This window comes from Toxotes jaculatrix, chromosome 6 (assembly GCF_017976425.1).
Source record: "Toxotes jaculatrix isolate fToxJac2 chromosome 6, fToxJac2.pri, whole genome shotgun sequence".
Classification (NCBI taxonomy): Eukaryota; Metazoa; Chordata; class Actinopteri; family Toxotidae; genus Toxotes; species Toxotes jaculatrix.
In genome coordinates, this window is record NC_054399.1 from 15,467,469 (window position 1) to 15,480,425 (window position 12,957).

At 40.1% G+C, this 12,957-nt stretch overlaps 1 protein-coding gene across 3 annotated transcripts in view; it reads right to left on the minus strand.

Annotated features, from left to right (window-relative positions):
* The window catches only part of mast3b (microtubule associated serine/threonine kinase 3b), a 33,118-nt gene that overhangs the window by 9,140 nt on the left and 11,021 nt on the right, over positions 1 to 12,957 (minus strand). For 2 of the 3 annotated variants that reach the window (XM_041039935.1, XM_041039937.1), the window contains 9 exons: positions 11,242 to 11,314; positions 8,704 to 8,782; positions 6,530 to 6,687; positions 4,849 to 4,924; positions 4,278 to 4,487; positions 2,390 to 2,491; positions 1,599 to 1,731; positions 808 to 875; positions 402 to 493 (listed from right to left, as the gene is read on the minus strand). In XM_041039935.1, coding sequence (XP_040895869.1) covers positions 402 to 493; positions 808 to 875; positions 1,599 to 1,731; positions 2,390 to 2,491; positions 4,278 to 4,487; positions 4,849 to 4,924; positions 6,530 to 6,687; positions 8,704 to 8,782; positions 11,242 to 11,314 — 991 coding nt within the window. Of the gene's footprint in view, positions 1 to 401; positions 494 to 807; positions 876 to 1,598; positions 1,732 to 2,389; positions 2,492 to 4,277; positions 4,488 to 4,848; positions 4,925 to 6,529; positions 6,688 to 8,703; positions 8,783 to 9,103; positions 9,125 to 11,241; positions 11,315 to 12,957 lie in introns of all 3 variants that reach the window. The other variant, XM_041039934.1, reaches the window with a different exon arrangement.

Here is a 12,957-nt window from a genome sequence, read left to right on the forward strand (position 1 = left end):
AGGTCTGAAGGAGTCATGAAACTCCTTTATTAAGCTGTAGGAACAAAATAAGGCACCACACTGCTGAGTAATTAGCTGAAAACCACCTTGCCAATATTCTAGATGTTTGATCAAATGGACGAAATTAGTTGCTGACAGGATAATTATATAGAATGGATCTATAACCACTGTAAGGCCACTTACAAAAGAAAAGATTTCATGAAACTTCTGGCATGCAGTGAACTTTCAAGAAAGCCTTCAGTGACATATTTCTAGCAAAGAATCCAAAGTTGCCTTCTGACATCTTGGATGTTTTGGTCGCATTTTGTTCAATGAACAAAATGCGTTTTTTGGAAAACAAAGAAACAGTGCTAAGAGAACACAACAAAAGCTAAAACAATGGACCGTTCCATTCTTCTTACCCATAGGCTCCGTTACTGATGAGTTTGATGGTCTCAAAATCACTTTCAAGAGGTTTTCTTCGAGTAGGTGTCAGCGTCTGTGGGGCCTTATTCTAAAGCGAGGGAGCAGAAACATGATGCTATAGGCTGTTTATGGGTAACTTAAGAAGGAAACACAGCAGAAACATTAATTGCTAGGATTATTACAATATAATTACTGCTTCAAGGCCTGTTCAGCACTCTGCTGCATCAAGTACAGTGGGGGCAAACTTGTAATGAAAATACTGAGTATGTAGTGTGCACATTAATCCATGTAACATTTTAACATTTTAAAGACGTGATGCATTTGAAGAAAGCATGCAAGATGTTTTAGGAACATCTCCTTTTTTAAAAAAGCATAATCAGTAATAAAAACTTTGAAAATTACCTCCACATTAGCATCTGGTTCCACTGACACTGAAGGACTGGCATCGTACTGTTCAAGCTGTACCATGTCTAGAAATAATAGAGACAGAGAGACTGAGTTTAATATAACGACAAAGAATCATTTAACTTCCATCATTAACTCGTCCTCCTCCATCTCTGTTATTCTATATTTGGACATAGAAACGCTATTCCTCTTTATCTGAGGGTTGTCATGTGTTTTAAATGATATTCAGCTGTACAAAAACTGGTTTACAGCCTGGCTATCCTGTCCTCAGTCCTTTTGTTTATTATGATGGTTCATACATGCTTGTTCTAGGACATACGTCAAATCCAATATGAACTGACATCAAATGACATACGCACAGAGTGACGATAATAAAAGACATTTCTGTAACAGTTTGTGCCACTGGTTATGTCTGAGGGAAAAAAAAAACCCAACTTGGATTTGTTTCCACTGTCGATTCACTCTGTCCTCCATTCTGACACTGCTCATCCAGGCTGCCACGTACCAGAGCTGCAACAATTATCTCAAGCGAATGATCTATGATTTTCTTATTGCCATGGCGATACTAGCAAACTAGTCATCTGAGTGTTGACTTACAAGCTGCAAGTATGTTGAGAATGCCTCACAGTGATGACGTCCACATTGGTAAAATAAAAGTTTTTTTTTTCCTGCTCAGAATGGTTACAGTTGAAACCCATCAGATCTGAGCTACATGTGGAACTGGAACACCTTGGGTTTCAGCGTGAATGGAGTATAAGGCTTTGTTTCTCAGCAAAGAGTCTCTTTACCTTCTAAGGGGTCCCTTGTCAGACCAAGCTGGCTGATGATGTACCGCGGGATGTCCGTCTTGATTCCCTGGCCGACTTTAGCGTGGCCCTCTGCTGCCTCAAGTAAGTGATAAAACTCTTCTGGATCAAATTCCTGTCAACAGCATGCAAGTCTCATTAAAACAATATCCTGACCACACTGAACTCAGAGCAGGAAACAAAGCAAAGTGTTTATTCTGTATTAGTGGTACAAGTCAAAGGAAACTGTAGTCTTCAAGTAGCTAGTGGCTTTTGATTTACTACTAGTAGTTATCCCATTAGCTGGCTGACCTATAATTATCCTTATCGGAGCTGAATTGGTTGGAAGTTGGTGATTAAAGATTACTGAATTTTAAAGTTTAAGTAAAAACAAACACAGCATTTACCACATCACAAAGAAGAATTGCACTCTAGCACCATCTAGGCATGTAGATCTCTGGTTTTATCTGCTGAGGTTTTGAGATATCGGCTATTCAGGCTTCTTCCACCACATCAATGCAAAAGAAGTGAAAATAATTTCAGTTTTTTCCAGTTTAACCTTCACAATTTCACTTACAGCAGTTTTGATTGGAAACTTTTATCGACTGAAGGGGAAGAATAGTAAAAGTTTAGTAATATTTTCTTCCCTCAAAGATCATCTTCATGTTCTGGTGACACATGAATTTTCTATGAGAAAATAAAGGCTAGAATCTAATTTCAGTCCTGACTTCTACCCATTTCAATCAGAGTAATCTCATTTTCAGTAGGAAGAGATTTTCTCTTCCTCAGCTTACCAAGCACTCAAGGAGGCGAGCCGGCCGAGAGATTATGATGAGGATCTTCCTCACCAGCTGGCTGATGACGGTTACCTCCTCGCTTTCAGAGCGCTCATAGGCCTGGAAAATAGCAGTGGAGCAGGAGCAAAAACAAAAAAAAGGATATGGGTGATGTTGAATTGTACATTTTTATGTTAATAAAATGTTAGCAAAATGAGAAACTAGATGTGAAAAAAGGATGTAAACCTCATGTAAACCTCATTTGTTATCACCCCTGAAAAAGATTCTAAAAGAAGCACTGCTTGGTACTGACACAGGAAACAGAAGTATATAAAACACAGTGATTTCAAAGCAAATGGGTATGACATTAGGAGAAATAAGAAGACAGACACTGCCCGACAGAATTACGTCAGAGAAAACATCACGCTAGACCAAGAGGAATTATTAGAATAATCACTGGGTGGATGTGTGGAGTCTAAATGAGTCATCCACGGCCTTTCTTCTGAGGCGGCTGGAGTGACAGTCTGTGCTAGTGAAACAGAGGCTGCATAGTATACTATGCATTTCTGTCCAAGTCATTTGCATGTACAGCCTAGACCATGACAAGGGCAATATTACTCTCCGTTACATAAAAGGCTACAACCAGCAGCCGCTTAGCTAAGCTTAGCATAAAGACTAAAAACAGGGGGAAAAGGTAGCTAGGTAAAAAAATCTGCCTACCAGCACCTCTAAAATATCAAACTATTCCTTCAACTTTCTCCAAAGACAGAATCATGCTCAACTCTTGCAAGTTTGTGTGGCTGTGCGGCCCACTGAACTTCTGCAAACACGGGATCCTCACATGCTCACTTAGTGTGAAGTCTTTGTTGGATATGAGAATCCAGTTCAAGTGATGAACCATGTTAAATATATGCTCAAAGTGCACATTTCCCAGAGATCATCTCTCAGTCAAACTGGTTGGGTGGCCCTTTTAGATTTTTCTCTTGATGGAGTTTCTGCAGGTGGCGCCCTTTAACCTTCACAGTTCACGGTATAAAGTAAAAGTTCTCTTTATTATTATAAACTAGCTCATGTTAAAGGTCAATGAAAATCCAAAGGTCAAAAGCCCCTGCACACTGTCAAAATGTTTTGCCTTATAAGGCTGCTCTTGTAACAAAGATCAGAAGGCATTGCAAAAGAGTTTGTCAATCTTTGCTGCCAAAAGCACAAAATCTGTCAGTTTCACAGTACAGTACAGTAGAGGATATTTCCCAGGCAAGAGCTACCATGCAATAAGTGTTTAAATAAAAAATGTGACAGCTTTTTCAAACTGAATTTATATGACTACATATATCAAATCATATTTAGAGAATTTCGATGTCTGAAAATTTTATTCAGTGATTGGCCTTGGCACACAGAGCGAGTCTTGCGTGTATGTGTGTGTGTGTATGACAGCATTTGTTCCACTGTATGGGAACAGACTTATCAGTTCAGCTGGAGGTACAGCGAGTCTGCCATGCCTTCTGTCTGACAGCACGCAGAGGAACAGGGGAAGAGGTTTCTATAGAAACTAACATTTAATCACAACACAGATAAGACCTGTGACAAAACTACCTCTCACCATCACTGACAATTTCCCCTACCAGATCTTTTGTGTGTGCCTGCGGCTATCAGACAGTTATTGAGCGACGAGCCCGACTGCACATTTCACCGCGCCTGGATCAATCCCCTTTCATAACTTCATCACATCCAAATAAACCAGTTCACAAGTTCACATATAGGGACTCATCAGCTGATGGTTAAAGCTGCAGTATACGCTTCAATTAAGTTCATTTTTAATCCTTTTTTGCAACTATAAAGGCCGTTCTGACCTACATCATTTCCATATCAGCCCTGTAGGACCCAAACCAGCTGGCTGTTTCCCCACCTCATGTAGCAGCTTCTCCAGCTTCTCCTGCAACTCAGCAAAGTAGCGGGAAGTAACCAGGCCTTTCTGGGACTTGTCCAGACAGTCTCTGACCAACTCAACCAACTGGTGCTGGATGAATCCCAGCACCCCGTCAGCCAGCGGGAGAGAGCTGTCTGGAGAGCAGTGGGTGACAATCTCCAACAAGCGCTCCTCCATCTGGGCTGTGGCCTGCAGAGAGGACAAGTACACAAACAAACACACAAACACACTGTTAAGACATTAAAAGGCAAAAGCAGTAATTATGAATTTTACTCCTCACAGAACCGAATGTCCATAATATTTCCGTGGGTGGATTCATATGGTCGTTGATCATTACCAGTGATTCAACAATAATTACTTTGCCACCTGCTGAGATCTGTGCCACTTAAAATTCAAGCTTAGTTTCAGTCTGTTTTGGACTAAAACAAACTTTGGTTTTGTTATGGTGGGACAACACATGTGGACAACAAACTGAAACAGTTTCACAGTGTGTTTGCTGCACAAACATGGCTTCAATGCAAATACTAACTTACATATATCAAGTACATACCTTTGGGAAACGTTCTCTGTAAACATGGTTCATCATGACTATCTCATTATCAAAAGAAACACTTGATCGCCCAGGGCTGCAAGAGAAACAAACAACAGATCAGTATATTCTAAATGATCAACAAACGCATTTTGACATTTATCAATACTCAATCCAATTCAATTCTCCTTTGAGCCATTAAGTTAGGATGAGGAGCAAAAGTGGTTATGTCACCACGATCTAGAAACGGTCGATTCAGTTCAGCCCAACCAAACATCCACACATCAACTCTCAGCTGATAGTTCGGGTTTCACACAAGGAGTTTTGTTTTTTGAGGTCAACATGTATACTTACACTTTCAAACTCAACCTGCCAAAAGCAAAACTGTGAGCCAACATTTCAGCAACTCTTAAGCTGCTAAAGCTGCAATCACGGTGGATTTCACTCTAAGGTTTTGATGCTTCTCTTTTAGATTTTTCTGTACTGACAGCTGAGGTTTCTTCTGGCCAAGATGTGTGAATCACCAACATCAACCAATTAGTCATTTACTGCAACACCACCGGTATTCAGACCGATGAGACGAGTGTATTTTTACAGAAAAAAAAAATCTCGTTTAATGGAGCTTCAAACAGAACAGATGGTGGGAAAACCTATCACATGCAAACAGGCTCCGTAAGCCATTTTTTGTCATGAAAGACGCCTCTGTTAAACTGGATGGCTGCTGCCCAACACACACTGCAGCAGCTCACCGTGGCTCTCTGCATCAAGTCCCCCACCCCCCTAAACCATCACCACCCTCGACTACAGTTCAGCAGCTAGATCCCTGAGGCGCTCTGTTAGCTAGCACGCCCACACACAGCACACCATGGTGCCAGAACACAGAGCACTCCGGCATCGCACAAACAGCGCAGAGCAGAGCCAACCGACAAAAGTTGTCAAAACCATACAGCTCAGCAGTCAGATCTCCACCTGCCTGCCAGCCAACAGCCATGTGTAATCAATCAGAGGCACTTGAGATGCCAAATGCTGTGTTTGCTTGTGAATTTGTCCTGGTCATACCAATGTACAGGCATCCTGATATCTGACTGACTACCAGTGCATAATGACACCAAGGACCTCAGGAACAACGCAGCACACGCAATCTGCTGCCCAGATCTAAAATGTTGTTTTCCCCAATGAAGAGGTAGTTAATCCCTTAGGAAGGATTATAGAATTTAATCTGTATAAAATATGAATTTCATTAGTTTAATGACAGGCCAAGAAACACTATAAAACAGATGTTTAGATTCAGTTCAGATTGGGTTGTGAAACAGATGGTTTGATGGGAAAGTACAAGTGGTGAACACAAGAGTGACCCACCAACACTTCTCCCATCTCAGAGTGGATCCATATCATAATAATACATTTTAAAAGTTAAATTCAGTGTCACATTTGTTTTACAGCTGACAATGCTGGGCAAACATGAAGCAAGTCTTTTCGCTTTTAAATGAAAAACTGTTATAGAGTACAGAAAGCAAGCAGGTGGAAAAACCCAGAGCCTTTCATCTGCGTCAACTCAATAAGTTGCAGTCCATGTCTTTAACACATTCTTAGCAGCTACAAAGATAAACTTTTTTCCTAAAATATGTAGCATTGTAGAAGAAAACAACCTATCTGGCAACAAGACTCATTTGAGGTGCGATGTGAAATCAGCATTAGGTACCTGAGGCTCCGAGACCGAGGTCGTATGACAGTCGAGGGCCGTCCATCCTCATCGGTCATGCTGTCTGTGCTACGGAAGTGTTTGAAAAGGAAGTGCAGCTCATCTTGAGTCGGCTGGTAGGGAAGCTGGTGAAGACGCTCCTGGGAGGACGAGGACGACTGCAGACATAAACACACCCACACAAGCAACATTTACCATCTTTTGTTTTGATAATTACAATGAATGATAATAATGATAATTCTTCTGATAAGTTCTGAAGCATACAGAATAAAAACGTCACTGCAATTTTTATTTTGGGCCTTCATTTCATATCTGGTGGACAACAGAAATTGGCATTTTAAAAAAATTAAACTAAACTAAATTACCTAAAACAAAACAGATTATTTTGACTGTGACCTTTTCTCAACACAAAGAGACAAATAATTGAGAGTTGAATAATTTTGTTTATCTATATTTAAAGATACAGATACAGGATACAGGCCTTAAATCACAAAGACTCAAATCTCCTTGCAGACAAGGAAAAGAAAGTCAGAATAAAACACGTCTTGTTCAAAAGACCAACATAACTAATCCAGGCCCAGCTGCCAAAACGGATGATTAATAAGAACAAGATGAGCCAAAGACAGATTTAAACGGTTCTATATGTAGAATTTTGTGTTGGTCAAACTCAAGATTACAGTCCCAGTAAACCGTGCTACTTCCTCTAGCAAAGAGGACATTGCTACTTGTCAGTCCTGAATTTTCAGAGGCATAACTCTGTTTAAAAGACCACAAACATGTGTTCAGACAAGTTAGCAACCAAACCTGAAGTTGAAACAGGGCAGTCAGAAAAGAGAAAAAGCAATAAAGTTGTGCTTGGCTCCTGTGTTGTGAGTTTGCCCCTAAAAATCAAGACGCCGACAGTTTTCTCAACAAGTAAATATAAATGTAAAGGTAATAGTTTATTTAAAAATATAATTTACTCCATATCACACCTTCAACCAGCATTTGCCTGTTAAAGTGAGGATTTTCCACTCACATATTCATATTCATATTTACTTTCTAGTTTGTGACAACAGCAGCGTAGTACAGCCTGTGCCAACGAGAAGCCAACATAAGCCCGACCAACTGATTATACACCTGTGGAGGATTTCAATGAGGCACACGTGTTTAGCTGGTGTATGAATTTAGAACAGTTGTCAAAAGAGAACTTAACACCTCTCCAGCTAATCATGTCGGTTGGATTTTTTTTTTTCAGGTGATGGTGTAAACAGTAATGAAGCCCACAGAGGCAAGCTTTTTTCCACGAGTGAGTTATTTTCCATGTCTACTGAGGCTCTGAGTAAACTCTTTTCAAACTAAACAGGACGCGGTGTACGTTGCCGGCAATCTGTTCTATTTTGCAGCCCATGTGTCCTGAACAGAAGACGACCAGAGGGACAGCATCTGTGAAGTCTCTTTCTAATGCCTCAGTATAAAGAGGGCAGTGAGAACCGCTGAAGAGCCCTATTGTCCCCACTGACCTCTGGGCCCCTACCCGCTCTAGCCAATAGACTTCCTCATAATAGGCCCACATGGCAGACTTTCACCACAGACTCTGCACTTTATTCTAAAGTAATATGTGTGATATATAATAATAATACTTTTTGCTATGAAAGACGTTAGACCTTAAGACGATTACATTCTGTATATTTTGGCATTTTATCTCCCAAAATGTGTGTACAGCAATCTGTAAACCTGCTTTTAAAACAAGTCAGCAAAAACAACATCACATTGTAGGCCAGGTTAACATAATGTGATGTTAATAAAAAATAATAAGCAAGGTCTCAGCACATTGTTAATATGACAAATATGTGATGTGATGTTTTGTTGAAAGGCAGTCACAAAATAATGTCACTTGAAGAATCTAATCTAATAACACACACACACACACACTCTTTGTTTCATCTCTTCATTAACATGCATACACACAGACTGTGTGTATTACTTATAACACTGAGTTCCACAGACTGAGAGAATGACTCATTCAAGCAGATGATAGAGGAAAACAATTAGTGGGTTGTCACCTTTGTCTTGGCATTCTCTGTTCCATTTTGCATAAAAGAATGTGCTATTTGGGCTGAGTGAGGTGTTAGAATTGCCTGCCCGACACGTCTCTGCCAGGGAGGACGGTGTCAATGTTTGGGGTGACTTACCGAGACAGTGGAGCTCGGCGGGTTGGTTCCATAGCCAGACGAGGGAAGGGATGCCAGGGACCATCTCCGGCCCTCAGCTCTGAGAGAAACGGACATGCAAGTTACATAAGCCCCAGCCAAACAGGCATTAGTTAGCATTTCATATGTGAAACTCCTTACATAACAGACAACGTAGGAGTTCTGTGACTATGAGAGCGTGAAATTAATGTATTTTTTTTTTCCCAAATCATATACAACAGGGTTCTCTGTGTTATTCATAGCAACTCTTCAGCATTCTGCTTTACACAATGCTTCAGAAAATCAATCAATACCTTCATATTACCAGACCTTTTTTTTTTTTTCCAGGAGGACAATTTTGAAAAACAAAAAGAAAGAGTGCAAGAACGTAAAAAGAAGCTACCTGTCGGCGCGAGCCAAGTGACTGAGATCACGACAGCAACAGAGAGAAAGAGAAAAGCAAAGAAAGAGTTTCAGTGAGATTTGGGAATCTTGCGCAAGTGATCCTGTGACCCCTGGCATTCAGCTGAGGGATTAGAACTGACAATGCTGCCTTGCTTGCCAGTTTTCATCTGTCCAGATACAAGGAGTAGCAACCAAACTAAATTAATTTGAGGATATAGATTACATAACAGAAACAAATCTTCACTTCAAAGCATGTCCAGCAAAAGGATCTAGTTACTTTAGTGTCTGCAGTTTGGATTTTGCAAAAGCAAGAAAAAGGAAATTATAACTGAATAAAAATAAGGGCTGAGTTTTATTGTACCATTTTGGCATGCTGTTTGCAAGCAAGGGCAACAATTACGTTTTTACACAAAGAACTCCCAGAGGAAACTCACAGATTGAATGAACGCTTCTACAGTGCCATCGCATTCAAAATTAGGCACAAAAATTGTTTACAGTGATAGTCTGAGTCAGCAAGCTCAGAGAGGGATGTTTAAGACCAGGACAGGCTCACCAAAATCAGCTAAATAAATTAAGAAGGCATGGGTGATCACATAGTTATCACAAGATAAGATGAGGGCCACTGAACGTTTTGTGCAAATGAAATTGAAGTTAAAGAACCATAGTCTCGGATGGGTTACAACACTACAACTAGAACATGCAAAACCTAAATATTTAAAGAATAAAAGTTTATATACTACTTTTAATTTTGACAGTAAGCTACGATGTGCTTTAGACCGATGCCAGCAATAATTTATTCTCAGAGCAGGAGTCATTTTTCTTTCTTGTTCCTATCGTGTTTAAAGACAAAGCACCTGAACAGCTCATAAGTTTTTAACGACTGTTCTTGGGTGTCTTCAAGGTGCCGCCTCACCTGTCGGATGGATGATGTGTGAGTGGGCTTCGGGGTACCCTCTATCTAACTGCACTCATCTTGCTGAGGAGGAGTTGGCTGTAAGAAGACCTAGCGGGGGAGGTTTGTGTGTGTGTGTGTGTGAGTGTGCGCGTGAACGCTCTAGGCTGAGTCAGCCTCAGTCACCTTGCTGCTGTTTCTCTTCAGCTTCCAGACTGTCTGCCTCTGTCCCAGCCAACACACTGAATCTCACAGGAAACCCTCAGATCATTAGATCTATTTATTTTTTGGGTTTGTTTTTTTTTTGTTTGTTGTTTTTGGCTTCATTTGGTTAAATTACAAATGCCCAGGGACTGTAAACGGTCAAATAGATTCAGGAAGCAAAAGTTCCTGTAATTTTAATTAATCATGATGTACAGGCCAAATCTTTCTGGGAACCTCAACAGGATTTGATCAACTAAATCCAATTTTTTTTTTATATTAATACAGTGCCCTGCTCGGGGATGCCAGACAAATAGATAAATAAATAAACTGCAGCCAATGTTTCCGGTTCATGATATCATCACTCTCTGTGTACTCTCTCGCTCACTGAAGAGCTAAAGTAAGCACTGCCACTGACCGAAAACTATAGTTATTCATGTGCAAAACAGCATGAGAAAGTCTCAAATTAAAACCTCTTTATGCAGCAAATTTTATGTCAATGCTTTAATTGACAGGTCTGTAATTATCCACATTTTTCAAAATAACTTCCAAGAAGTATATTTATTCATAGGGAAAACTGAACTTAATTATAGGGAAACAGATACACTCTTTACAGCAGTGTAACCTAGAGAGTCTTTTAGCCCATGCGCAAGAGGTCAGCTGAACTGATCTATAAAATTTGTCTGCAGGCAAGTATACAATTCAACATATATGGAAAATAAAGTTTTTAAATAATGTATGAATAATGAATGAATATTTACTTGGGTTTAAAGTGAACTTTTACTACAAGAAAATTCCCTATAATTTGGACCAAATTATACAGTTGTTTCTAATAAACTTTCTAAATTATTAGGAAATTACTGACTAAAAAAAATAGCTATCCTTTTCATTAAGTGTTCAAATTAAATACAAGGCAGGTTGCATGATAAGGCTTCGTCAAAAACACATTTTGATGAAAGCCCACTGTTGCGATGCTTTAGTTTGTGACAGAGCAAATATATTACTCCAAGAAGAAAGAATTCAAAAGAACAATGCTGGCTTACCTTCGGGCAAATGGAAAGTTGAGGCAGGCACTGGTCGACACATTTCGGGGGCTGTCTAGAGGGCTGCTCGCAGCTGAAAGAGGAAAGACAAAGGTACTCCCTGTGCTATTTGCGACTGTAATAATAAACTTATGATAACAGAACAGAGGTGACCATATGGTTGCATTTACGAGTGGAAAATTTCCGAAACGGATGACGTCATGTCTCTGCAGGAACTCTCAATCACTACAAAACCCGGCAGCATTAACCAGCACCTCAGAAAGGTCCAACATATCAACTTGGAATTACATTTCCAAATATTTCAGCACCTGTCCAAGCAGACTCTTAATTAAGGGGGAAAGCCTCATGCAGTTTGGTCTCACCGGAGTCTGGGGGTCTGGGTACACTAGAGACTGTGGTTCGTCTACATGCGAGTGGTTGAGTACCCAATTAGAGCCTGATAGTTCTCTGTGATTAGATAATCCTCGGCTTGATTGAGTTCAAAAGGGAGCACATTCACATGGTGCAGCAATGAAGAGCTCTTGAGCAAAACTCTTTTCATAGAGTGCAGCTGCCTCATGGCATTAAGAGGCTTACAAGGTACATGCTATTGTTGATTCAAAAGGCAGAAGGAGGATGCCAACCATTTAGACGTTTCCTGCTTTTCAGTTATCTTAACACTTGTTGCACTTGGGTGTCTTCAATCTGCTGATATATTGTCATCAAATTTTTTTAAACTCCCAAATATCAATGTCAATATCTGTCTCACAAATTCAGTATCAGTCGGGCTGTAATCACAAGAATTATTTTCATATTTACAGGTAATTTCCTTTGGGTATTTGAAGCTGTTTAGTGGAACTAGATAAAGTGAAAAGGTATTTGTCTTGCTGAATAAAGAAAATGACGTGTTAATGGATTCAGTCTTTGTTCTTAATTTCACCTCTATACCCATCGGCAGTATAACTGTGTAACAAAGTGAGAATTTCTTGAGTCGGCTGACCAAATTCTGGCTCATGTTACACAAATTGCTTTGTTCCCTTCTGCCTGTTCCCCCCCAATTAACACCATAACAATTCTGCACTAAAATGGTATTAAGCCGTCATTTATGCAAATTTTTCACTGTGTATTTTGTGCAGTAATAGTAACAGTGACTCCCTCTGACAAACCCAATGTGTCATAATTTTTAAGACTTGGTTGGGAACTTTGTTAACGGCTATTGTTTGAGAGCAGGTGTCCTCCAGGTCATCTAAATATGTCTGAATATTCCACAGTGCCAACCAGACACTGGCTGTGGTGCGGCTTACAAGTTAAGAGTTGAACAAGCTTAATCCTGTATTAGTGAGCGTGTGGGCAGGCAAGGTGCCCTACAGCTTACAAACAATAACGTGAGAGGAGCTGATACTGTAGCAGCACGCTACATGAGAAACGCTGATGTGCTCATTTGCAACTGTATGAAATGTTATGAATCAAACAGTGAATGTTTTCATCCTGCTAAATTGTACATTTAAATAACTGTGGAAATGTGATTTGCTGAGGCAGTCTAGTGGTGTGTTTTCACATCAAGCCTGTTTGAAGTTCATCATTTCATCACAGGGAGTCATGAGATAACCAAGACACCTGAACATGTTGAGTGTGACACCATGAGGATCAGTATTTGACCTGGGCTAATATTTTAATTTCTCAACATCTCAGTCTGTGCTTAAACAGTATGGACATGCACAAGAGCACCAATGAGTC